The sequence below is a fragment of the Podarcis raffonei genome, chromosome 14 (assembly GCF_027172205.1).
Source record: "Podarcis raffonei isolate rPodRaf1 chromosome 14, rPodRaf1.pri, whole genome shotgun sequence".
Taxonomy (NCBI): domain Eukaryota; kingdom Metazoa; phylum Chordata; class Lepidosauria; order Squamata; family Lacertidae; genus Podarcis; species Podarcis raffonei.
In genome coordinates, this window is record NC_070615.1 from 16,349,688 (window position 1) to 16,375,188 (window position 25,501).

General features: G+C 45.7%; 1 protein-coding gene across 8 annotated transcripts in view; it reads right to left on the minus strand.

The window, feature by feature from the left end:
* The window catches only part of IL16 (interleukin 16), a 68,145-nt gene that overhangs the window by 36,272 nt on the left and 6,372 nt on the right, over positions 1-25,501 (minus strand). The window contains exons 2-3 of one of the 8 annotated variants that reach the window (XM_053364351.1): positions 21,745-22,109; positions 2,125-2,521 (exon numbers count right to left, since the gene is read on the minus strand). In XM_053364351.1, coding sequence (XP_053220326.1) covers positions 2,125-2,433 — 309 coding nt within the window. In that variant the 5' untranslated portion in view covers positions 2,434-2,521; positions 21,745-22,109. The other 7 variants (XM_053364350.1, XM_053364349.1, XM_053364352.1 and 4 more) reach the window with 7 other exon arrangements.

The following is a 25,501-nucleotide window of genomic DNA, read 5'->3' on the forward strand; positions in this document are numbered from 1 at the left end:
TTGTGATGATGGCTTTATTGGTGTTTCTCTTTAAATAAAAATAAAAAATCTGCAGTGTTAAATGGATCGGTTTAGTTGCTTAGAGAGTGATGCTGATACTGCCAAGGTTGTACGAGACAGCTGCATATTCCTGCTTTGCAGGGGGTTGGACTAGATGAACCTCAGCGTCCCTTCCAACTCGACAATTCTATTATTTCTTCTATGGACAAGTCATATTTCAAAGGTATGAATTCTCACAAGCTTTTCAGCATCAAACACTAAATAGCACTACACACCAACTTTTGTTCCTTCATAGTCATTCCTATATCATCTCTTATCAAAACATTTTTATACAGTTTTGTACTGCAAACAGGCGATGTTAGATGCCATTATCTCTGCCTGCCTATCATCTTCTTGAATGGTTCTGCTAACATGAATTTGACCCGAAGAGTATTGTTTTCTTTCACCCTTTTTGCAGACAGGTAGATATTTTTGGCCCCTGCTGCTTGCTTGAAAATGTAAAGCCCACAGTCTTTTATTTGTTACTTCTGCCTAAGGAGGGCAGAGAATTTTGAAACGGCTTGCATTTTAATGCAAACCTGCCTTATTTGTACTTCCCAAAACAATATGTAAACTGAAATGCAGCTATTCTTCAAATTTTGCATTGCTCCATATTTTACTATGTACTTAATTATTCTCATATATTTAAGAAGTTTATATCCCACTTCTCAATATATACCTCAAAGAGGTTTACAGGAAAATATAGTTCTCCAACCAAAACATACGTACAAAATTGCATATATTAAGGGAGAGCATAAAGATGCGTAAGTTTGTGAATATAATGAACAATATGCATGATCTTAGGCAATTTGGTTTTGCAAAAATGCATATAGAAGAAAAGATGCACACTAAAACGCTGCCTAATTTTCATGAAGACCTTAAAAAAACAAACACCACCCACTAACTGATGTGGAATTGTGCCAATCTGTAATGTAATTGACAGAATCGCCCATCCTGAGTTCTACAGCTCGCTTTTATGCTGTTGTATCTTGATGGTGGTGGTGGTGCGTACTGGTTTTGAAATCTGGGAGCTAGCTTATGGACCTTTCTTTATGCAAATTAACATGACAATATTTAAAGTGTGAAATCTCATACTTTTTAAATAACGTATTTTTTGCTCTATAAGACTCACTTTTTCCCTCCTAAAAAGTAAGGGGAAATGTGTGTGCGTCTTATGGAGCGAATGCTGTTCTGGCTTCTGAGATTCAGAATTTTTTTTTCTTGTTTTCCTCCTCCAAAAACTAGGTGCGTCTTGTGGTCTGGTGCGTCTTATAGAGCGAAAAATACGGTACTAGGCAATATTGCATGTCAGCCATTGTGTACTAGTATCATAGAATTTCGTAGTTGGAAAGGACCACAAGGATCATCTAGTCTGACCCCTGCGATACAGGAATTTTTTGTCCGACATGGGACTCAAACCCACAACCCTGAGATTAAGAGTCTCATGCTCTACCAACTGAGCTGTCCCTAACTATGCAGTTATTCCTATATCTACTCCACTCCAAGCCATGCAGGCTTTCGCACGGCTTCAAAATCCCCTTTGCCAATGAATAACAGTAGGTGAGAGAAACAGATATGAATAGTGATACCTTTCACTGCATTAGGATTATTGCCTGTCTTTCCAGCCTATGGCCTGGGGCTCTCTCTGTATATATGTGACATCTCTAAGGGGCACCCGTAACGTTTGCAACACAAGTCGGAGGACCTGTCTCCGAGCATTTCCCTCCAATTAACAGCTTTTAAGCCACATTTTGCTGATGAGAGGTGCCTTTTAAGACCCCAGCTTACCCCTGCTGTGTGCGCTGTAATGACAGCTTTGTATCATAGCAATGCTCTCTGTATTCCTGGTAGGATGAGCCTGCTGTGCTGCAGAACGGAGAGCACATTGGATGAGCAAGCCACACAGTAGGGGGGGTAATACCCTTGGCACGGAAATTCATGCTGCCTTGGGAAAGGGACATGGTTCTGGGGTTTGTCTCCCAAACATCTGATCAGGAGAAAACCCATATTCAACTGGGGGGGGGGTAACTCTTACCCAGATCTTAGGGAACACCAAACATCCAGTGGTCAGGTGTGACCTCCTACCTTGATGAAGAACTTTCTCTTCATATTCTTGCAGCCATCGCTGGCCGCAGCCCTCAGTTGCATCATGCTGGTGATCATAAAAGGATCAGGAGGGCTGTCCTCGCTTGACGATGCACACGTTAATTGAAGCCGAGGGCAGTAGTCGCTTTCCTCTTGACCCCAGTTGGCCTGCGTTTCGAAGGGATTGGGGTACTTCTCCTCCGGGCTCGATCCGTCGTCGCTGTTCTTGCCATTGCAGAGGATGAGGGAGCGTGAAATGGAGCGCAGGGTTTTCGACTTCCGACTCTTTGCGCTGTTCTGTCGCTCCATCTTCGCCCACCCAGTAATCTGCTGTTTCCCGTCAATTTGCCATGGCTATTACAGGGGCTTGTCCCAATTATTGCAGCTGAACATCCTGCTGGAGGAGAGAGATACAGAGGAGAGAAAGCTGGCTTGTAGATATTGCTGTTTCATCTCTTCTTCCCCACCCCACCCCAAAATAACACACCGTTTCAAATTTGCGATTTTTATTTTTTTTAAGACACAGGCCTTCAGTTCAGGCACAGCAACGTGATGCCTCATGACTTGCTAATTCTGTATTTTTCAGAGAAGTGCTAGGCATGTCTCCCCTCACCCCTCCTTCGCCGCCTTCATCTCTTGGCTTTATATTCTTTCTATTTCTGTCTCTAAGCACCATGGAAGACTCAAAACAAATATTTTGCATCGGTCCTCTTCAGTTTTGGCAATCCTCCTGTGCCCCTTCCTCCTCAAAAATACACCCAAAAATCGAAGTGGGCATGTGGCAAGCACATGTTTCCAAACATCTGTAATACAGGTACGCCGGATAGAGGATCCCTGTATCTTTTTTCCCTTTGGGGAAGGCAAGTAGCTTGATTATCTGTCCAGCCTGAAGCCACCTGTAGCTGCTTAAGGAAAGGAAGCTCTGGGCTGGCGGCTGGCCAGATGGGGACAGAGGGAGTCAAGAAACTGTATCCAAATAAATGCATTGATGTGCAGAAGTCTAGGATTGGCTGTGATTGTAGTCCTGTTCTGATATTCAGCTGCCTATGGAGAGGAATGGAACTGCACACACAGTCTCTTTTCCCAACCACCCCAGTAACGCCGTCTTACTTGCCTTTTCTCTAAACTACTCCCCACCCCCTGCCATGTTGTAGCCTTTCCTCATCGGGGAATTTGGACATGCTTAGGAAATTGATTGATCCCTGGTCAGACTGTTTTTGCCCATCTAGCCCAGTGCTGTCCACTCTGGCTGGCAGTGAAATATTTAGAGGGTGCAATACTTGCCTTCTCCCGGGCACTGGCAATCCATGCTATACCACTGCTGGTAGTTCCACAAAGACCAGGATGCTTGCTATTATCGGCTACCTGGTTTCACTTCACCCCTTTTTAAGAGGATTTTGAGAGTAGGAATTGCCTACCTTCAGAGAAGTCTGCCCCACTGTGTTCTGTGTGAGTCACTGTTTCAGGTGCAAAAGAGTAACTCATGCAGAAAAGCAGGGGGTGAACTCCTCTTAAGTTAGGTCTATGTGTCTCTATGAGGAATAAGGGGATAAGTCCATTGCACCAAACTCATATGAGGCAGAACTGGCCATCCTCAGCAGATTGAAAGGAAGCAAGAGGACAGCATGGAGTTTCAAAAAGGGCTAACGGGCAGCTTCCACTTGTGGGTAGTTCTTCAGAGTTATGGTAGCTTGTAATAGTTTGATTTAAATTTTATTTCTCATGGCACACTAGCTGTTATCTATATTGGCACATAGTTAACTATTGTAGTAACATATCTCTACAAAGATGATTTCCTCTTCTAACATCTTAAGGGTAGTGCTTAAAAAAAAAGATCTCATTGGATAGCATATACATTTACGCCTTGTGGAATTAAATTATGCAAAGGAAACATGTTTAAAAGCCAAAAATATGCATCATACAGATGCTTTTGAGGATTTTGTTAGGTCTGGGGTTTTGTAAGTAGACCAACCAAGAATTAGTTTCCCCAGAAGGCAGTTTCCTTTCACTTTTGTGTTGCTCCAGATTTTAGAATATAATTTTTGGCTCAGCAAACTTACATATTTTAGGATAAATATTTCAAGTTAAAATGTGTACCAAAAATGCAGGCACAAAATGATGTGAAAATGAAACCAAATTTATGAATGAATGCTCATGTAACTGACACAGACCAGAAATAGACTGATCTGATTATCCTTACCAGGGATGGATGAATCTTTCCTTTTCTGTATCTCTGAGAATCTCATTTTCCCAATCTTAGAATTCCTTGTGAAAACTCACCAGCTTTTTAGTGTGCATTTCTCATAATATACACATTTATGAATGTCATTTTCAGCAACACTGAAAGCACTCAAAACCATTTAAAAGCACCCACACACTACAACACCCAATCTCAGAAGACCTGCCACAACAGCCAGTTAGTAGCCAAAGGACTGTTGGAACCAAAAAGGAGGCCAGCCTCCCATAGAAGGGAGTGTGGGATAACCAGCCTCACATAATCAACATACTTCAGTCTAATTAATACATGAAGGAGTTAATACCATAGAGTAAGCTGTCCTGCCCGGCTAGCAATGCCACTTCCCTTACTTTAGGAGGAAATAGGCAAACAAGACTATTGTTTTCCTCCGAGTCTACCTGAGAAGTTCAGTGTGTTAAGAGGTTTGAGCTGGTTGCTCCAGCTCAACAGCATGGCTCTCACCATATACTTTTGAGTTCCTATATCAATAATCTAGGAACTTTCAGGGACGCGGGTGGCGCTGTGGGTAAAAGCCTCAGTGCCTAGGGCTTGCCGATTGAAAGGTCGGCGGTTCGAATCCCCGCGGCGGGGTGCGCTCCCGTTGCTCGGTCCCAGCGCCTGCCAACCTAGCAGTTCGAAAGCACCCCCGGGTGCAAGTAGATAAATAAGGACCGCTTACTGGCGGGAAGGTAAACGGCGTTTCCGTGTGCTGCGCTGGCTTGCCAGATGCAGCTTTGTCACGCTGGCCACGTGACCCGGAAGTGTCTCCGGACAGCGCTGGCCCCCGGCCTCTTGAGTGAGATGGGCGCACAACCCTAGAGTCTGTCAAGACTGGCCCGTACGGGCAGGGGTACCTTTACCTTTAGGAACTTTCACCACTTTGTAACTAAGCTTAGTTTTACTGCCTGTGCAACTTTTCTGACAGATATATGGGAAAGCACATGAACCAGGCCTTTGAAGAGTTTGTAAGTAAACCAAATTTTAACTTATCAAACGTGTTGTCTTCTATGCTAGGGGAAGTGGGACTCACTTACTTGGAAGGGCATATTTTAAAGGTCTAGCAGCTTATATTTCTACACTTTGTTACACATTTTGTGACTCTAAATCTCTGCTGCAGTGCTCTCACCAAAGAATACTTGTCCCAAACTTGGATCCTGGTATCCAGGAATTCTCATTTCTATATATGTTTTGCACCAACAAGGAGTTCCACAATCTGGGAGCAGCCACTAAGAAGGCCCTTTTTATGTACCCTCTCTCTAATATACACATTTTTGTACACATTTCTTTAATCGGAAAGCTCCATCACAACATTCAGAGAACTGCGAATTTTAAAGGGTAGCTGTGTTTTGGTTTGCATATAATTTTGGGAAGTGCACCAAACAGAATCTCCTCAGTATCCTCTTCTTTTCATTCCTTTTCTGCTAATGTACTGATGAATCATGATGTGTGACCAGACCAGCTCTGGCTGTTTTTCCTTTAAAACCTCAAGTCGTCTGCACATATTGTGACCCTAGAAAGGAGGATATGGATGTTGGCTCTGCATATGGGATTTTCATAGCAGGGAATGATTGGTGCTGAGGCCTAGCAAGGAAGAGGTGAATAAGGTCTTCCTTGATACATGTATTCTGTATTAAACTATTTCATTTCTGAACCAAAGAAAACTAAGCTGTACAGTCGTACCTTGGTTTTCGAACAGGCTAGTTCTCAAACGTTTTGGCTCCCAAATGATCGAAACCTGGACCTGACTGTTCCAGTTTTCAAACGTTCTTTTGGAAGCTGAAAGTCCGATGGGACTTCCATGGCTTCCAATTCCTGCAGCCAATCAGAAGCCACGCTTTGGTTTTTGAATGCTTTGGAAGTCAAACGGACTTCCGGAATGGATTCCCTTCAACTTCCAAGGTATGACTGTATACAGTGGTACCTCGGGTTATGTACTTAATTCGTTCTGGAGGTCTGTTCTTAACCTGAGACTGTTCTTAACCTGAAACACCACTTTAGCTAATGGGGCCTCCTGCTGCCACCGTACCACTGGAGCACAATTTCTGTTCTCATCCTGAAGCAACGTTCTTAACCCGAGGTACTATTTCTGGGTTAGCGGAGTCTGTAACCTGAAGCGTATGTAACCCGAGGTACCACTGTATAGCATTCGGAGAATAATGCACATTGAGTCAACGGTGCATAATGTCATATTAGTTTTTGCATAATTTAGTTTAGCTTTGCTAGATGTAGGAATGGTGCGAGGCATTTTGAAAAGCACTGCTGCTCCACACCCAACCACTCAGAGGTGTCTTTAGGAAACTCTTTGAGCTCTTTCCCTAAGCGTTAGCCATAGATCTTCTGAACCTTAGGAACACCTCTTGCTGCCAGAAAGCCTCTCCTTTGGGTAAACATTATGAGAGTTGGAAGGCCACCTTTCAGAGATGTTGTATTGCATTCTGCATTTTAGATCCTGCATGGAGAGGGTATAGATTACATGGCCCCCAGGTCCTTCTGTTCTATCAAAGCTAGGCGTTTGCTCTTCTTTAAACATCTGAAAGGGACGTGGGTGGCGCTGTGGGTTAAACCACAGAGCCTAGGACTTGCTGATCAGAAGGTCGGCGGTTTGAATCCCCGCGACGGGGTGAGCTCCCGTTGTTTGGTCCCAGCTCCTGCCAACCTAGAAGTTTGAAAGCACAAAGTGCAAGTAGATAAATAGGTACCGCTCCGGCAGGAAGGTAAATGGCATTTCCGTACGCTGCTCTGGTTCACCAGAAGCGGCTTAGTCATGCTGGCCACATGACCCGGAAGCTGTACGCTGGCTCCCTCAGCTAATAAAGCGAGATGAGCGCCGCAACCCCAGAGTCGGTCATGACTGGACCTAATGGTCAGGGGCCACTTTACCTTTACTTAAACATCTGAAATCCTCAAGCAACCAAATTACGGTGCCAATACCATCTTCTGGGGCTTTTGTGTGCTCTAAGAGAATTGAAGCATGCACCCACAATTTTGGCTATTGGGGTTTTCCCTCCTGGGCTTTGCTTGTTTCTTTCTTTTTTCTTGAGAAAGATAACAGAGGAGAACCAAATTTGTGGAGCAGTGTCTAGCCCCTCTTTGCCTCATCTGTGAACCCCAGGTAATCAAGGACCTGCTCATCCTTGGCTAAAAGGGTTCGTGCTGTACATGGAAATGGACTAACCCTGTCATAAATCAGAGCCACAACAGCAACCACAACAGAAGCAATTACAGGAGAAACCAGCCTGGCGTTGAAAACAGCCCAGCTGCTTCCCTTAAGCATGATCTATCGCCTTGGAAAGGAAAATCTCAATAAGTGAAGAAAGGAATTCGAGACCACCTTCTGATAAATGTTCGTTTTCCTGGAAGGAATGCATTCGGGGAAAGGATTAATAAGGCACAGGTCGAAGCTGCACAAGCAGGGATCAAAAGAGCGCAAGGGGGGATAGATAAGATGGATTTCCTAGGCCAATGCTGAATAAGTGTTTTTATGGTAGACCGAAGTGCTTTAAATTTTGACCCATGAGCACTGACCCAGAGTTCAACATAATACATCTGCCTACATATCCACACGTGTGTGTGCTGAGCTTAAAACTAAGGTGGTCATGTGACCAAGTTACCATTTGAGGTGCTGGAGGAGACTCTTGAGAGTCCCATGGATTGCAAGAAGATCAAACCTATCCATTCTTAAGGAAATCAGCTCTGAGTTCTCACTAGAAGGACAGATTGTGAAGCTGAGGCTCAGATACTTTGGCCACCTCATGAGAAGAGAAGACTGCCTGGAAAAGACCCTGATGTTGGGAAAGATGGAGGGCACAAGGAGAAGGGGATGACAGAGGACGAGATTGTTGGACAGTGTTCTCGAAGCTACCAGCATGAGTTTGACCAAACTGCGGGAGGCAGTGGAAGACAGGAGTGCCTGGCGTGCTCTGGTCCACGGGGTCACGAAGAGTCGGACACGACTAAACGACTAAACAACAACAACAACCAACCCAAGTCTGGTTTAAAGATAAAGAAACAAGAGCATTGGGAGCAATAGAATTGCCTATCCCCAGTTAGCACCAGGATAGCAGCCTGAGCAAATGCCTGGGTCATCTGGTCATAGTCTTTCTCACTGTGGTGACATGTACTATATTCAGGGATAGGGGGGGACTTCAATTCAGTTTGCATTTAAAGGCAAACTTACCCTCATTAGCCCTGTCCAGAATATTGCATGAACCAAATACAGCCATCTTTGAAAACTCACACTTTTCTGAATTTTGCAATTCAGGTCTCCAGCCAAGTAATGTGTACAAAAATGTACGTATTTGGATATAGCGTGCATAGAAATGCATACATTGGTGAAAATGACGTACAAAAGTGCATTGCATAAATGAAATGCTTTGTCAAACTGTATATATTTTGCCAAATTGCATACAAAAAAACTGTCTTTTGGGAGAAATTTGCACTAAGATGCTTTTGCATTTTCGTGAGGACTTGTTTAAAAAGCAATGTGCAAACTGGTGTGGAAATGTGGAGAATTGAATTTAAGACTGGGAAAATCCCTAACTGACAGTATATCTATCTAAATTACAGTATTTCTAAATGTGCCTTTATACATTTAAATATAACACATGAAAAATCATGTCCTCTTTCCCCCCTCTTTTTCTTCTTTTTGGTGGCTCTCCTACCTGAAAGAAGGTTTACCTGATGTGGCTGAGTGGATCTGAAACTTTCTTAAGTTTTTCCTCCTCCTTTTTTAGCTGCTAGGTGAAGGAATAAGATTCACTGTCACGATCGACCATGCAGAAAAGAATAATACAAATGCCCCACAAGTTTTGTGAACTAACCTATGGAGAATTATTTTGTAGACACTTGCCCACCTGCCAAATCCAATGCAGTCATAAGTCGGTGTAGCCAACATGCCCTGATGAAACACACTCTCCTCCTTAAGGATTTTTCTTCTGTTTCCTGTGTGCGCTCCAGATACAAAGTTGTCTTGCGTTGTTTTTGTAATCCAAATCAAATGTTTAACAGCTTGGCTGGCTGGTCTCACTTCTACACACGCACACACACACACACACCCGCTTCCAACCTCCCTTCCTCTGTTTTGTGCTAAATTATCCTAACCTTTTTTTTTTTTTTTGGTTCTTTATGTAAACAAATGTGCTTGCAAGGAACAGCGTCCATTCTGTTTACACAGAATTCATTTGGGATAACCAAACAGAGCATTTACGAATATAATAAAAACTATTTGGCGCAATTGCAAAACCGAACTGGAGAGTATTGCTGTTAATGAAAAGGCAGGAAATGCCAGATTTCTTCCTTGCTGTAGAGATCACGAGGGTTTCTGTGCCGTTTGGCGCGAGCAGCGTAGTTCGGCTTCTTTCATCCACTCTGATGAGAAGCCGAGAAGGTTCAGCACTTTCTTCTTCTTCTTCTTCTTCTTCTTCTTCTTCTTCTTCTTCTTCTTCTTCTTCTTCTTCCTCCTCCTCCTCCTCCTCCTCCTCCTCCTCTTCCTCTTTTGAGCTTTTCCCATAAATAAAAGGAGAAGGATCCAATGTGTCTTGGGCTATCCCATTGGTAGGTTCCCCCTTTCTTATAACTTCGTCTAGCAGAGCCTGGGGTTATTGCAGCGGGAACAGGAGAGAAGCATATAGAACCATTCTAAGAAATGAAATGTTAAAAGCGACTTACAACAAAGCAGCAGCAGACTCCCTCAGAAGGCTGTTTGTCTTTGCGGCCCCGGCAGAAAGCTTCAAGTGCAATAATTGAAAACACACCCTCCGACTGTCACATGACTTTCTTTCAGTAATTCTGTACAGGGCTATGGGACACAGCTATTGTTTCCTAACCGCAAAAAGGGGCAGGGGGAAGAAAAATGATAAATGAGCCCAGTGGATTTTTTTGTGTCCAGGGCATCCCACCAGATGTCTTAGTGCACCCCACCCCCCACAATTAGGGTCTTGCCATTTTGGTTTACCTTATAAAGGGTTAACTCTTCTGACAAAGGCTTGCAGTTTCATAGGATGGAGGCAGGGAAGAGAGGAAAGGTTGTTGCTCATTGGCATGGCATCTGCCCGGTGTGCAAAAGGTCTTGGCCTCCATCCCCAGCATCTCTAGGTAGGGCTAGGAGAGAACCCTTTCTGAAACCCCAGGGAATCACAGCCAGTCAGTGTAGACCAGGGCTTTCCAAACTTGGGTCTCCAGCTGTTTTTGGACTAAAGCTCCCATCATCCCTAGCTAATGGGGGCAGTGGTCATGGATGATGGGAGTTGTATTCCAAAAACACCTGGAGATGTGATACTGAGCTAGATGGATCAACAGGTCTGACATTGTACAAGACGGCTTCCTCGGTTCCTAGGCCTTACAGTTTCCATTACATCTACAGGGCTGAAGGGCACTGCACAGCAGGGTGGACACCGTTTGCATGATGAGCTGGAGGGGCATATTCTCCCTCATCACAATTTATATAGCCTCAAGAGCAATAAACTCAAAGGGAAAGAAGGCAGCATACTGCCAAGACATCTTTATTGTCTATTGAGAGGGTCAGGGTTAAACTGAAGTGCCTGTCATTCAGAGCCAGTTCACAGAGGAGGCGATTTGCCAGTGCATTTTCCTTTCCCTAAAATTTGCAGATATGGGGTCTCAGCTGGATCAGGACTGTGAGCTTCATGGCCAGTGTAGACCATGCATGAGAACTGTATGACCCTCCAGAATTTGCTGAACTACAGCCCCCATCAGCCCCAGTAGGCATGTCAATGGACAGGGATTATGGGAAATGTTGTGCAGCAATATCTGGAAGTCCTAACCCCAACCCTCTAACCGTAGCCTGTCATATTTTTGTATGTTAATTTCACTAGTATATACCTTTTTAGGCACAATTTATCATTTTGGTATGCATTGCTTGGCTGGAGAACTGCCCTGGAGAATTGCAAATTTCCCAGGGTGGCTGTATTTTGCTTCATGTGTTGTTTTGGAATGGGCCTGTTTGTTCTTTAAATGCAACCTGACTTGAATTCCTCCCCCATTATCACCATGGGAATGTGACTCTCAACAAGAAGGCAAAAAGTATTATGGGGTATGCTACAAGTCCGAATGGTTGCCAAGTGTGTAGCCATTATTCTTTTTAACACGTGAAACAATTATTCATTCTCCAGCTTAGAAAGCTGCCTTACATTGAGTCAAGCTATTTTTGTCCATCCAGCTCAGTACTTGCTCTGACAGGCAGCAGCTCTCCAGGGCCTCAGACTTGGGGTTCCCCTACACCTTTTGTCAGAGATGGTGAGCATTGAAACTAGGACTTCTTACATGGAAAGCAAGCGTTCTGCCACTGAGCAATAGGATTACGCCTCTCTATACAGTGGTGGCGCTGTGGGTTAAACCACAGAGCCTAGGACTTGCCAATCAGAAGGTCGGTGGTTCGAATCCCCATGACAGGGTGAGCTCCCGTTGTTCGGTCCCTGCTCCTGCCCACCTAGCAGTTCGAAAGCACGTCAAAGTGCAAGTAGATAACTAGATACCGCTCCGGCGGGAAGGTAAATGACTTTTCCATGCGCTGCTCTGGTTTGCCAGAAGCGGCTTAGTCATGCTGGCCACATGACCCGGGAGCTGTACGCCGGCTCCCTCGGCCAATAAAGCGAGATGAGCGCCGCAACCCCAAAATCGGTCACGACTGGACCTAATGGTTAGGGGTCCCTTTACCTTTATATAGTGGTACCTTCAGGATCCATTCCAGAGCTCCAGTCGGATCCTGAGGTTTCCACAACCAGAGGTGCCTGTTCTGTGCATGCACATGACGCGACAGGGCGCTTCTGCGCATGTGCGCCATGCGTAGAGTGCTTTTGTGCATGCATGAGCAGCGAAACCCAGAAAAATACTTCGGGTTTTCCGCTTTCGCAACCCGAAGTTTACGTTACCCAAGGGTAACGTAAGCCGAGGTTCTACTGTACATGGAATGTTCCTAAGATGCTGAAGAGACCCGGCGCTAATGGAGGAGACGTATTTGTTAAGCTGCAGTTTGCACAGCAAAAGGGTTTGTAGGAAAGGAAACGTTGACAGCTGTGACTTGCTACCGAAAGAGCTCGCCTGATGATTTGTGCTCCTCGTGCCTCCTAGCCGCCCCCAGACAGATTCCCCGGAAGCCTGTCAAGGATCTGTGATTCAGTTTGTGTGTAGGTGAAATGCCCTGGCCTTTTTGTGGCATTTCTTGTGACGAGCAAGGACCGTGAATTCAGAATTTGCAGTGTGTAAAAAGGAGGGACCAACAAGCAGCAGGGGCTCCCGAAAGGCAACTGCTGTGAAACCGTTACTGTTTTGCTAAGATGTGTGGGCCCTGATAGGAATGTTACACTTTAACAAAACTTTTGAGTGAGTATGTATTCAGGGATGGAGAGCATCTGTGGGTGGGTGGTAGAGGAGGATGAAAGAATGTCTTTAAGGATTGCTTTGCTTGATCAGACCGAAGGTCCGCCTAGGCCATAATCCTCTGCTGCTTATAGCAGCCTGTCAGATGCTCCCAGGAAGCTCCCAAGCAAGGCATGAAGTCTGCCCCTGTTGTTTGTCACTGAGTTCTGGTAAACTGCACCTGAACATGGAAGCTCAATTTAGCTGTCGTGTTTAATTGCCATTGGTAAAACATACGCTCCATAAAGTTCCCTAAGCTCTTTATTTAACAGAATTTTAATTGAAAGCCTCTAAGTGGATCACTTGAAACAATATAAAATACTCATTTTAAAATACAAATGAAATTGTATATTAGAACAAGCTGAGCTTTAAAGAAAGGATCAGAATGTAAGTAAAATTGGCAGTATTAAAAATATACATAATAAAATAAAAATTCAGCTCAAAAGTATACACCTGGGTAAAGGTACCCCTGAATGTCAGGTCCAGTCATGGATGACTCTGGGGTTGGGCGCTCATCTCGCTCTAAAGGCCGAGGGAGCTGGCGTTTTGTCCGCAGACAGCTTCTGGGTCATGTGGCCAGCATGACTAAGCTGCTTCTGGTGAACCAGAGCAGCACACGGAAACGCTGTTTACCTTCCCGCCTATTTATCTACTTGCACTTGACATGCTTTCGAACTGCTAGGTGGGCAGGAGCTGGGACAGAGCAATGGGAGCTCACCCAATTGCGGGGATTCGAACTGCTGACCTCCTGATCGGCAAGCCCTAGGCTCAGTGGTTTAGACCACAGCATGACCTGCGTCCCTTACCCCTGGGTAGGCTTACCTAAACAAATAAAAGTTTTTAAGCTAATGCCAGAAGAAATACAGCCAAGGTGCCTGCCTGGCAGTGGCATAGCATGGGAGGGGCATGGGGTGGTTGTGGCAAAATTGTTAGTGGCACAAAATCTCAATACCTGGTGCCGCCACGATACAGCTACACGCTTCTATTGCTGGGCTCTGTTGAAAAAAGTTTCTGCATGCGAACCAGGAAGTGACCTCTCCAGACAACCGAACAACTCTTCTTTTCTTATCTCTGCAGCTGCGATCTCCTGGGTGATGCAGATGCTGTTAGGCAGTTGAATGTGCATGCATATTCCTTCTGTTTCCCTCACTCTGCATGGCCCCGGGCACTGGCAACCCATGCTATGCTAGTGCTACCTAATGTCAATGTGCAGAGAGTTCTAGAGTGTAAGCGTTTCTACAGTGAAGGCTAGTTACCTTGCAAGTGCAGGACAAACACTAGGAAGCATTCATAGGAATGGCAGTTGCATATCTAGACCCCGCAGCCACCCCCTTGTAAAGAAGACACCAGGACACAGATAATACGTTAATGTTAATTGGGCAAATTTGGCCACAACTTTATTGATTACAGACTGTGAGCGGTATTGGCTTAGGCATTGAATGAACCCGACTATATCTGACTCCTGCCCATTGCGCAGGAAGTCCAGTAAGGGTAAACCACCAGAAAGGGGAGCCATGTCGATGCAGACCAACTTGAGCTCCCCCAGATGTTTCCGTCGGGGTCGTGTCATGGCCCTAGCCCTGCCCCGGGCTTCGGACAAGATCCACACCCCCAGATTCCTTTAATGGAACACCCTTAAGCTTGGAGGGGCAGGTGATGGCCGCACCTCCCCTCCCCCATCATAAGGTCAAACAATGCCCAACCGCAAAACCTTACAAAGTTGTGACAATTGCTACGAGGTAAGCGAAAACCACAAGGCCCCATGCCAATTTTGCCAAGTGGAAAAATTCCTACCAGGCCCCTCAAGGGCAACCAACCAAGGTCCCTAGCAAGGCCGATAAAACAGAAACCTGTAAAATAGGGAGGGGGGAGGGAGTTTAAAGAAGTGAGCCAAGAGGAAGCCCTCTGGCTAGCGCCTAAGCTTAAATGACCCCGGCCACGCCCCCCCCCCAGCCACCGGATTGGCCAGCTGGTTTATGACGTGGCCGGGATCCCCCGGGCAATGTGGGACTTTGTCCCCCGCCCCCAGAGGAGAGTGGGTGGAGTGAAGTGGAGCGGACTTCTGCAAACAGAAGCAATCGAGAGGGCATATGTGAGATAAGGTGACCCTTCAAGTAAGGGTTTGTGAAGAGAGGTTGGGGGGACATCCTCCCCAGTGCATCCAAGTATTGACAGTCCAATTGAAAGGTGAGCCAATCAGACTGGAAGTGAGGTTGCAAGGGAGAGATCAGTGATGAAGCAGCGCTGCTTAGCCTGACGGAGGATAAGAAATGCATTGGGGCAAGAAATGCATTGGGTGTGGATGCCGGTGACTGATACAGAGAAGGGGAAGCAGGAGCTGATAGACATACGGGAAAGGAAGCAGCAGTAAAAGAGGCAGCAGCAGATCAAGGATGAATCGGAGCGTGTGAGAGACAGAGGTGAAATGAAAGAAGAGCGTGGGAGGGAAGGTAGGATGGCAGCCTGGCGTGAAGATGAGAGAGTGAGAGTGGGCGGACTGGGATGGAGGACAGAACGGGAGCATGACAGTGGGAGTGAGCATGAAACAGAGGAGGAGGAGAAACAAGCCGAGGGCCGGGTAATAAGCAGGCAAAAAACAGGGGAAGAAATGAGAGGCAGGCGTAAGACCCTGACTAAAGCCAGAATAAGGGAACAGAGCATCACCTGTGGTGCATTAGGAGAGGAGAGATTACAGCCATATGAAAGGGAGTGGGGGCTTTAGCAGAGAGGCAGGAAGCAGATAAGCGAGGAAAGGGATTTGGGAAGTCTGGGGCAGCAGACCCCCAGTGGCAGGCCAGCAGGCAGGAGCATAAATAAACAAATTATAAATTTGCCTGCTGATGAGGAGAGCCCTGACCTCGAAAGGAAGAGGTGCTCACTAGGTGGCTTTGAACACAGAAGGCACTTTAGACCTGGAGGAGGATGAAGGGGGTGGGAAGGATTTTTCCATGTCATGTCGAAGGTCACGGTGGGGATGTTGCTTTTGAATGTTCCCAAATGGGTGTACTCCCTGCAGATAATCACGCAAAGAAACCCTGGCTTGTCTGGAGGAACAAGGACGCTCCCCGATATGTTAGTTTTCATAACTGATGGAATAATGGAGAGAGTAATCTCAACTAGGGATGGGCAAATCCGTCAACTTCGGGTTCTCTTGGTTTTTCATTTTTCCAAGCTTAAGCTCAGTTCACAAACTGATGTGATGGCTTTTCCAAAAAAAATATGATGAAAATTTTAATTTTTTTTCTAATAGATACCTATCTGAAATGCAGTTTCCCCTAATGTACACATTTTTGCAAAAGAGTTTCCCCTAATATAATGCATTTTCGTATGATATTTTCATTGATATATGCATTTTATGCAAACTTTACCCCAGTATGTGCATTTTTGTGTCCACATTACTTGGCTGGAGAGCTCCCCAGCAAAATTCAGAGAACTGCAAATTTTGAAGGATGGTTGTGCCGCAGTTCTTCTATTGTTTTGGAAAGTGTGGATTGGGCAGATTTACATTTCAAATTGAACTGAACTAAATTCTCCCCCGCCCCAAGTCTCAAAACAGAGAACCTGCTAAATGGGCAGCCCAGGTTTACATGTAGCTTGAATTCAAGCCTCAGTGTCAGCATGCAAACGCCTCGGGCAGCTTTAGGGAGTGGAGTATTCCACCAGGGATTTGTGGAGCTGATGTTTGTCCTGGGCCAAGTGGCTCCCAGTACGTTTCCGAGCACAATTCAAAGTGTTGGTGCTGACCTTTAAAGCCCTAAACGGCCTCGGTCCGGTATACCTGAAGGAGCGTCTCCACCCCCATCATTCTGCCCGGATGCTGAGGTCCAGCGCCGAGGGCCTTCTGGCGGTTCCCTCATTGCGAGAAGCAAAGCTACAGGGAACCAGGCAGAGGGCCTTCTCGGTAGTGGCGCCCGCCCTGTGGAACGCCCTTCCAGCAGATGTCAAAGCGATAAACAACTACCTGACATTCAGAAGACATCTTAAGGCAGCCCTGTTCAGGGAAGTTTTTAATGTGTGATATTTTACTGTATTTTTGGTTTCTATGGAAGCCGCCCAGAGTGGCTGGGGAGGCCCAGCCAGATGGGTGGGGTATAAATAATAAATTATTATTATTATTATTATTATTATTATTATTATTATTATTATTATTATTATTATATTGCCCACAATGCTCCACAACAGTGGAACCATCAGGCACTGTGAGGACACTGTCCAAAATATTAAATGATGGCTCGATACCATCTATTGCTCTAGCCAGGAATAGCCATAGACGGGAGAAGGGAATTCTGGGGAAGAAGAAGAGCCCGCTGAGGACTCATTCAGACCTGGAACCTGCCTCACAGGAGTCCTGCCTTCATCTCTCTCCCACCCCACCCCCCTTATGCACAAAAGGGGTTATTGGGTTGTTGCTTTTATTTTTATTACATATTTTGTGGTTTTATAGTTTGATTTTGTTCTGTGGACCGCCCTGAGACCTCCGGGTATAGGGCAGTATATAAATAAAAGCCCCAGTCACTTTTACCTGAATTAATGGGACCATATGTTACAACACTTGTGACCATTATAGTTACTCTTTGCCATATTCTTCTCAGTTCTGCAATATGTCTTCAAGCAGAGTGCCTTTAAATCGCACAGTTTTGATCCTAGGATCTTATGACCAACTATTTCCCCCCCCTAATAACTGGTTGCTGTGCAGCATATAAATTATTTTGGCTTTGGAGCCGTAGTGATTTATATGAAATTGCCAATTTGGCATTGCCACGACTGGTGTTTTTTTTTTAATCGTTTTTGTGGACTTTCATCTACATTTTGAACATTAGTTTCTTTTTTAAAAAAAATCTGGCTTCTTTTTAAAGTGGTTACTCCTAAAGTAGAGGCTGAAATAAAGACCCCTTTAATGCCTGAATTAAAGGAGGTATTATAAAATACCATTTGACACACAGCCCAACCCCCCAGTTTTCAGGAAAAGTTGTCTGGTAATATGAAAAATACAGTAGTACCTCGGGTTAAGAACTTAATTCGTTCCGGAGGTCTGTTCTTAACCTGAAACTGTTCTTAACCTGAGGTGCCACTTTAGCTAATGGGGCCTCCCACTGCCTCCACACCGCTGTCACACAATTTCTGTTCTCATCCTGAAGCAAAGTTCTTAACCAGAGGTACTATTTCTGGGTTAGTGGAGTCTGTAACCTGAAACGTCTGTAACCTGAAGCATCTGTAACCCGAGGTACCACTGTACTTGAATTTGAAACTGAATGAATATTTGGAGATGGAAGTTTTTGACTAAATAGAAGTTATTTTAACCACAACCAAAGCTCTTACCTTTATTTTCACAAGTTTATCACCCCTTCCCCTTTATACTATAGAAACAGTGGTCAGATAGACTGTAACAGGAGTGGGGAATATGTGGCTCTCCGGATGTTTTTGAACTCCATCTCCCATCATCCATGACCATTGGCCATGCTGGCTGCAGCTGATGGGAGTTGGAGCATAACAACTGGAGCCGAACAGTGCCCAGGTTTCTTTAGTGTAGATTCAACTCAGTTCCATCACTGACTAGTTTCTAGGCTGGTCTTATGTCCTACTTAACAGAGGATAGCTTCTGTCTGAAGGAAACCTGTATTTGGAAAGCTATCTAGTTCAACTCTGGTTTAAAGATTTGTAAAACCCTAAGGTGCTGTGGGTTAAACCACAGAGCCTAGGACTTGCCGATCAGAAGGTCGGCAGTTGGAATCCCCGCGACGGGGTGAGCTCCCATTGCTCGGTCCCTGCTCCTGCCAACCTAGCAGTTCAAAAGCACGTCAAAGTGCAAGTAGATAAATAGGTACCACTCTGGCGGGAAGGTAAACGGCGCTGCTCTGGTTCACCAGAAGCGGCTTAGTCATGCTGGCCACATGACCCGGAAGCTGTACGTCAGTTCCCTCAGCCAATAAAGCGAGATGAGCACCGCAACCCCAGAGTCGTCCGCGACTGGCCTAATGGTCAGGGGTCCCTTTACCTTTAAGAAGGGACAAGGGGCCATGGAGGTTGCGCATCTCGATTTCTCCAAAGCAGCTCTTTATTTTGTAAGCTGGAACAGAAAACTGAACAGCAAACAGCTCAGCCAGCCTGCTTTTATAGGCAGCCAGCTATCAACATTGTAGCAACAACAACCCAGGGTTTCCCGCCTAAAATAACTGACGTGGACCTGAGTGAAAACTATCTACAGTATCCCCCTGCTGGCCCAGGGTGAGAACTTCAGTACATAACAGCATCAACAATTAGCACGTGGACAGCCGACTTGGCAAGCACACAGGCTAGCTGATCCCACAATCTTCCCCACTTTGGCTATTTCCCCACCATTGCACCCAGCCATATTTTAAAAATAATATGGCAGTTGGCCCTCCCAGGTTCAGTTCCAGACTATCTGTGAGTCATAGTCCAGCGAGAATTCAATGCGCAACTCTTCTTCTTTGGCGATCACTCGTAGCTGAGTAAGATTGTCTTCCATGAACACAGTTTTAATAGTGGGTCCGTAAGTGACTGTGGAGGCCAATTCTGGATCCACACATCCTTCCACAGTGGGGACATAGGTTTCCAGGTGGGAGTTAATCACGGTGAGGGTTTGCCAAGCGTGCCTTCCTCTTAGCACGTTTCTCCCTTTCATCCAGAGTTTGAGCGTCTTCAAAGCCCACGACACCTTTGGTAAAGGCTGTTCTCCAATTGGAGCGCTTGCAGGCCAGTGCACAACTACCTTAGTCTGGGCCCAATCCGTACCGTCCACACCAAGCTGCAGCTCTGCGTTTGTGATGCTGGCTTTAATATTTCCCACAGAAATGATACTACTAGGAAGTAGGGCTTGGCAGTCAATGCAAACTCCTTCTTCTTTGAAAGCCTATGCACCAAGAGGACCACACAAAGAAGCGGCAAGGACTAAATATAGCTCATTTCAGGTTTTCCGAAAGTTTAATATTGCTGTTGCCGGGGGGGGGGGCGGCTTCCCTCTATTGCTTAGAGAAGCATGTTGCCACCGGCCCCCTTTAGCCCCTTAAAATGTCTGGGGCCGAGTCGGAAGAATTCACAACATCTTTGGGAGCTGTTGTTATTTCAGCTGCAAGGATTTAGCTGTAAGTATTCTGTAAGTCTTTTGTCGTATGTTTCATGTGCCCAGCAAAAGGCAGAACTGCTCAGTTCAAAATTTTCCTTCCTTTCCTTTCCTTGATCCCCCAACATTCTGACAACTTCTCCAAGTTGTCAGCAGAGTTTCATTTTTAACATGAGGTTTTGTTGCCAAAGATTATCACTGTTAAGCTCTGCTCTTGCGGCCAGCCACCTGGCTCCTTACCCAGGTAACCGGCATGATGTGAAAGCCTATTATTGCCGCCTCCCCCCTATAATATCTAAGCATTAATAGTAGGCACGGCTAGTTATTTCAGCATAAAGCCCTTATGTAACCCAGCAGGTTTACATTTGGGAAGACAGGGCTGCATATACCAGCTTAAGCAGGTATTCAAATCTAGCTCCAAGGAGAGATGTCCCTGCTATGTTTTCTCTGACAGAGAAAACAGCACCTCTGGGGAGCAGGTTGCGGGGGAACCCAAAACAGTTTTTGATGGGGAAACAACATGGGAGAAGGTGTTCATTCCCCAGTTTCCCCAGCACTGAAGTTCCAGTCTGATTTGCACAACCATTTATCTATATGCTTTTCATTTTTAAGATTCAGAAATAATATTTTCAGAGAAGCTTAAGATGAATATATAAATAAATGAATATATAAGTAAATATGAGTGAACGAAGATGTGAATAAACTTATAAATGCTTCTTGCACCTGCTTATTTACGTTAATCTGTTCGTTTTAAAGAATCCTGGCGATGTAACAATAGCATTTTCATACAAATGACACAATGATATACATAGGGGAAATGACAGCTTCCATTTTCCTAAGAGGCACGTAAAAACAGCATAAATCGGCTCAAATAAAACAGATAAAAGACAGCAGAGAAGGCTGCTCTCCCAAGGGAGAGCATTCCGCATGCAGGGTGCCACCACCAAGAAAGCCCTTTCCCTTGTCACCACCTGCCTCACCTTAGATGGTTCCATCCAAGCCCATTGTCAACAGCTGACATCCCTGGGTACCTGCCTGGGCACCAGTACCCCAGCAGGGCTCACTGCTGCTCATGCCCTGGCCCTCCCTTGCTTTATTTTCAAGCAGCGACTAGTGACTGAATCTACTCACCCATCTATTTTTCCCACAGTGTCTCTGACTTTGTGATGTTTGTGGGCATTGGGGGCAACTGATGCTGCTGTCCAGTGCTACAATCTCAAGTATTCCCTTATTCAGCTGAATGCTTTTGTTTTTATTTCAGCTTGCATATTTAAATTCTGGAATTTGCTGTTGTGGGCGATATGCCTAATAAAGGATTTTGAATTGAATTGCTGTTGTGGGTTTGTATATCACTATGCCTCTTGAATGAAGTCCTTTCATTTTGACGACCAAAAGATGTGTGGGCGCCTGTTAAACCTCTTTGAACATAGCCATCTAGAAGTACCGCCCTCTGGATTCTATTATACTTAAAAAGGTAAAGGTACCCCTGCCCGTACGGGCCAGTCTTGACAGACTCTGGGGTTGTGCGCCCATCTCACTCAAGAGGCCGGGGGCCAGCGCTGTCCGGAGACACTTCCGGGTCACGTGGCCAGCGTGACAAAGCTGCATCTTGGCGAGCCAGCGCAGCACACGGAAACGCCGTTTACCTTCCCGCCAGTAAGCGGTCCCTATTTATCTACTTGCACCCGGGGGTGCTTTCGAACTGCTAGGTTGGCAGGCGCTGGGACCGAGCAGCGGGAGCGCACCCCGCCACGGGGATTCGAACCGCTGACCTTTCGATCAGCAAGCCCTAGGCACTGAGGCTTTTACCCACAGCGCCACCCGCGTCCCTTCTATTATACTTACTCTCAAGCAAATGTTAGGTGGCCCCAGCCTTTACAACATCATACAGGAAACTTAAACAGATTGGTTAAAAATAATCACTCACCATTATCAAGAGATCAGATCCATCCTTTGCATTTCATTGCCGTGGCTTGATCAAGGTGGAATACACAACGCAATAACTTTCTGCAGTGGTTAAAAGTTGTGTTCTGTTGCTAAAAACCAGTCTGTAAATCCATAAAAGTTTTCAGATACCTTGGTGTAAGTCCAGGGCACACGAAGTAACATTTCAGTTTAAAACTTCCTTCAGCAGCAAAATATATTTTGATTTGCCTCTTTGGGCTGGCTGGATAGCTCAGTCAGCTAAGCTTCCAATCCCGTGCCCGGCTTGTTTGAGATGGAGCTGGCCGTGTGGGTAAAGGAGATGTTATTTCACTGAATCGGCCACCAAGATTTGTCGTCGCCAGTTTCCTGTACCACAAATAGAAATCAAAAACCTGAGTCTTTCGTTTTGGACATTTACCGACTCCCTTCTACAACAGGAGAGGCGGGGGGGGGCAGCACAGCCCAAACATCCCAAGCTTTTTTGACACACACATGGAAAATGTGTTCAACTGTTTAGATAATCTTCCTAAATCCATGTCCTTCCCCTCATTGGTTAACTGGCTGCTCCTATGTAATTGCATGGTTCATTTCAAATGTAACACCTAAAATCCCGTTGCCCAAGGTTGAAATGAAACGATTCATTTATTACTATTTTTTTCCCAAAAGAAGAAGGGGGGGTGAGGAGACCCAATGTACTTCGTTCATTTCAGCCTTGGTGAAAAACGGCTTTCATAGATGCTTGTGTTGAAGGCATTGGGGGGGTGTGTGTGTGGAGGATGAAAACCATGTAGTGATCAGCAGGGCTCGGTTGCAGAGGGAAGGGTGGACTTGAATACCACTGAGATCTTTACAAGAATAATGTGGCAATAATACAAAGATTTTGGAGCCACCAATGTCCTTGGTTGTTGGTTCCTTCCCTCCCCCTGCCTCTCTCTCTCTCTCTCTCTCTCTCTCTCTCTCTCTCTCTCTATCACACACACACACACACACACACACACTCCCCCTTTGCTGGCTTAAGAGTTTATTCAGCTGTTTTAAATCATGCGCTTTCAGTTCCTCCTCCTCTAGCAAGGGCTCTTACCTTTTGAGTATTTCCAGATGGAGGCTTTTGTGAGTGACAAATGTCCCATGAGCCCTTCACCTGCAACGCGCTGTCTTTCTCTCGCCACCCCACCCCAGCCTCAGCTGCCACCTCCACCAGCTACAATTGGCCTGTCACAGGCTGCAGCAAGCATGAGGGCATTACAGCCTCATATGCTGGGAGTTTTCACAGTGACCCTGTGTGATGAGGTCAGGGTTAATCCCATTTTACAGATGGAAAACCGAGGTTGAGAACCTGTACTTTGCATCAGGCCATCCCTCAAGCAAACATAAGGGGGTGGGGGATCGGTGAACCTCCAGATATGGCTGGACTCCAGCCCCCATCAGCTCCAACTACTGGCCATGCTGGCTGGTGGGGGGAAGTCTGATCCCAGCCCCATAAATATCTGGAGAATCATAGGATCCCTATCCACAGTGTAACCAATTGAAATTATATATATATATTGGGGGGCTTAAGTTTCTCATAGTCAAGACACGCCTTTTTTCTGATAATAATAATAATAATAATAATAATAATAATAATAATAATAATAATATAGGAATGGTACTCTTAGATAAAATGCTCTTACACAGCCCCACCTCTAGATTTAACAGTTTTATCAGCCTGGGCGGGGGCTCATTAGATGGTAATGTTATTGCTTCATTTACTTCAAAATGTGGTAAGCCAGGCATAGGCCCTCCAGATGTTTGGGACTACAATTCCCACCATCCCTAGCTAACAGGACCAGTGGTCAGGGATGATGGGAACATCTGGAGGGCCGGAGTTTGCCTATGCCTGTGGTAAGCCATTTTGCTGGATTTTCTGGGTGTGTGTTCTGCTGAATGAGTCCCAAACGTCAGCCCCCAACTCCACCCTTGATTGAAGGTATATCACACCAGATTGAAAGGCATGCTACACATCATTCTTAAACCAAAAAAAGAGAGTAAGAATTGCCCTCCTTTAGAGGGGTTCACCAGTGTGATTCTGTGTGAGTTGCTTTTCTGAAAATGACTCGCAATGGGGGGGGGAGTTACAGGGTACAACGGTGACTTGGGTCTGAACATAATTCTGAGAGTGGGTGATTTTTCTGCATCTTTATATTAAGAAATACGGGGAGGCTCATTCATGCAAAGTCTGTACAAAATTACGAGCCCTCCACTCACAGTGGCGACTTACTGAATGGAGGTAAGGTGAGAGTTGGGTACCATCAAAGTGGGCAGACTCCTTCGTGTGGTGAGTGGTGAACCAGCCTCACCCTCCTTTGACTCAGAGGTCCCTCCACTCCGTCACAGTAGGAGATTATTGGAGGAGGCTAGACCTCTTTAGGTAAAGCAGGACTTTGCTACACTTGTTGCTGTTATTATATAAGGGCTCAGATTCAGCTCATTTCTTACTGGAGCAATTCCATAGGGCTGTGTTACAAAAGCAGTACCCAAATGCTGCCTTGCCTTAAGCTCAGTTGGGGACTTGCTTTGCTGTGCAGCAGGGCAGGACAAGAACCTTCCAGTATCCTAGCACACGTCCTTCATAGAATTGTAGAGTCGGAAGGGACCCCAAGGGTCATGTAGTCCAACCCCCTGCAATGCAGGAATCTTAGCTAAAGCATCCACGACAGATGGCCGTCCAGCTTCTGCTTTAAAACCGCCAAGGAAGGAGAGTCCACAACCTCCTGAGGGAGAAGAAGCATCAGTGTTGTTACTGTGCGCTTTGACCTTTGACAAGGAAGGTGCTCAGGATCACAATACCTCAAGGACCGCCTCTCCCCCTATGAACTGACCTGGACCCTGCAACCATCACCTGAGGTCCTTCTTCGTGTGCCTCCTTCTTGAGAGGTCCAGAAGGTGGCAACAGGAGAATGGGGCCTTCTCTGCAGTGGCTCCCCATTGCTGGAATGCTCTCTCCAGAGAAGCTCGCCTGGCACCTTCATCATACATCTTTAGGTGCTGGGTGAAAATGCTCCTCTTCAACCAGACCTTGGGCTGATTAACATCCTATATCCCAGGGGTCGGCAAGGCTTAACTTGCCTGGGCCGGTTCACTGCCACGGAGCCCCCTGTGTGGGCTGGATTGTGGGTGCGCGTGAGCACGTGCACCCGCAATTTCCGGCGTCTGCGCGTGCGCAGACATGATTTCCGGTGTTGCAAAAGCGAGTCCCTGTGCCATGCTGTGCTGGTTTAGCGCAGCGCACGGGGACTCGTCAGGCAGCCAGCTCAGTTCGGGGGCAGCTCAGGGTCCAGTAAAATGACCCCCATGGGCCTCCTTTTAAATGTGTTTGTGGGAGGGCAGGTATTGGTTTGTTTCTTGTTCTTGTTTTTATTATGTATACAAATTAGCTAGGTAGCTGGATCTAGAGCTTTGCTGGTTTTTCTCCTCTGGCAGTTGGCCTGAATATGGATCTATCTATCTATCTATCTATCTATCTATCTATCTATCTATCTATCATCTATCTATCTATCTATCTATCTATCTATCTATCTATCTATATCTATCATCTATCTATCTATCTATCTATCTATCTATCATCTATCTATCTATCTATCTATCATCTATCATCTATCTATCTATCTATCTATCTAATCTATCTATCTATCTATCCAACAAAGGTCCATATAGTTAAAGCTATGGTTTTCCCAGTAGTGATGTATGGAAGTGAGAGCTGGACCATAAAGAAGGCTGAT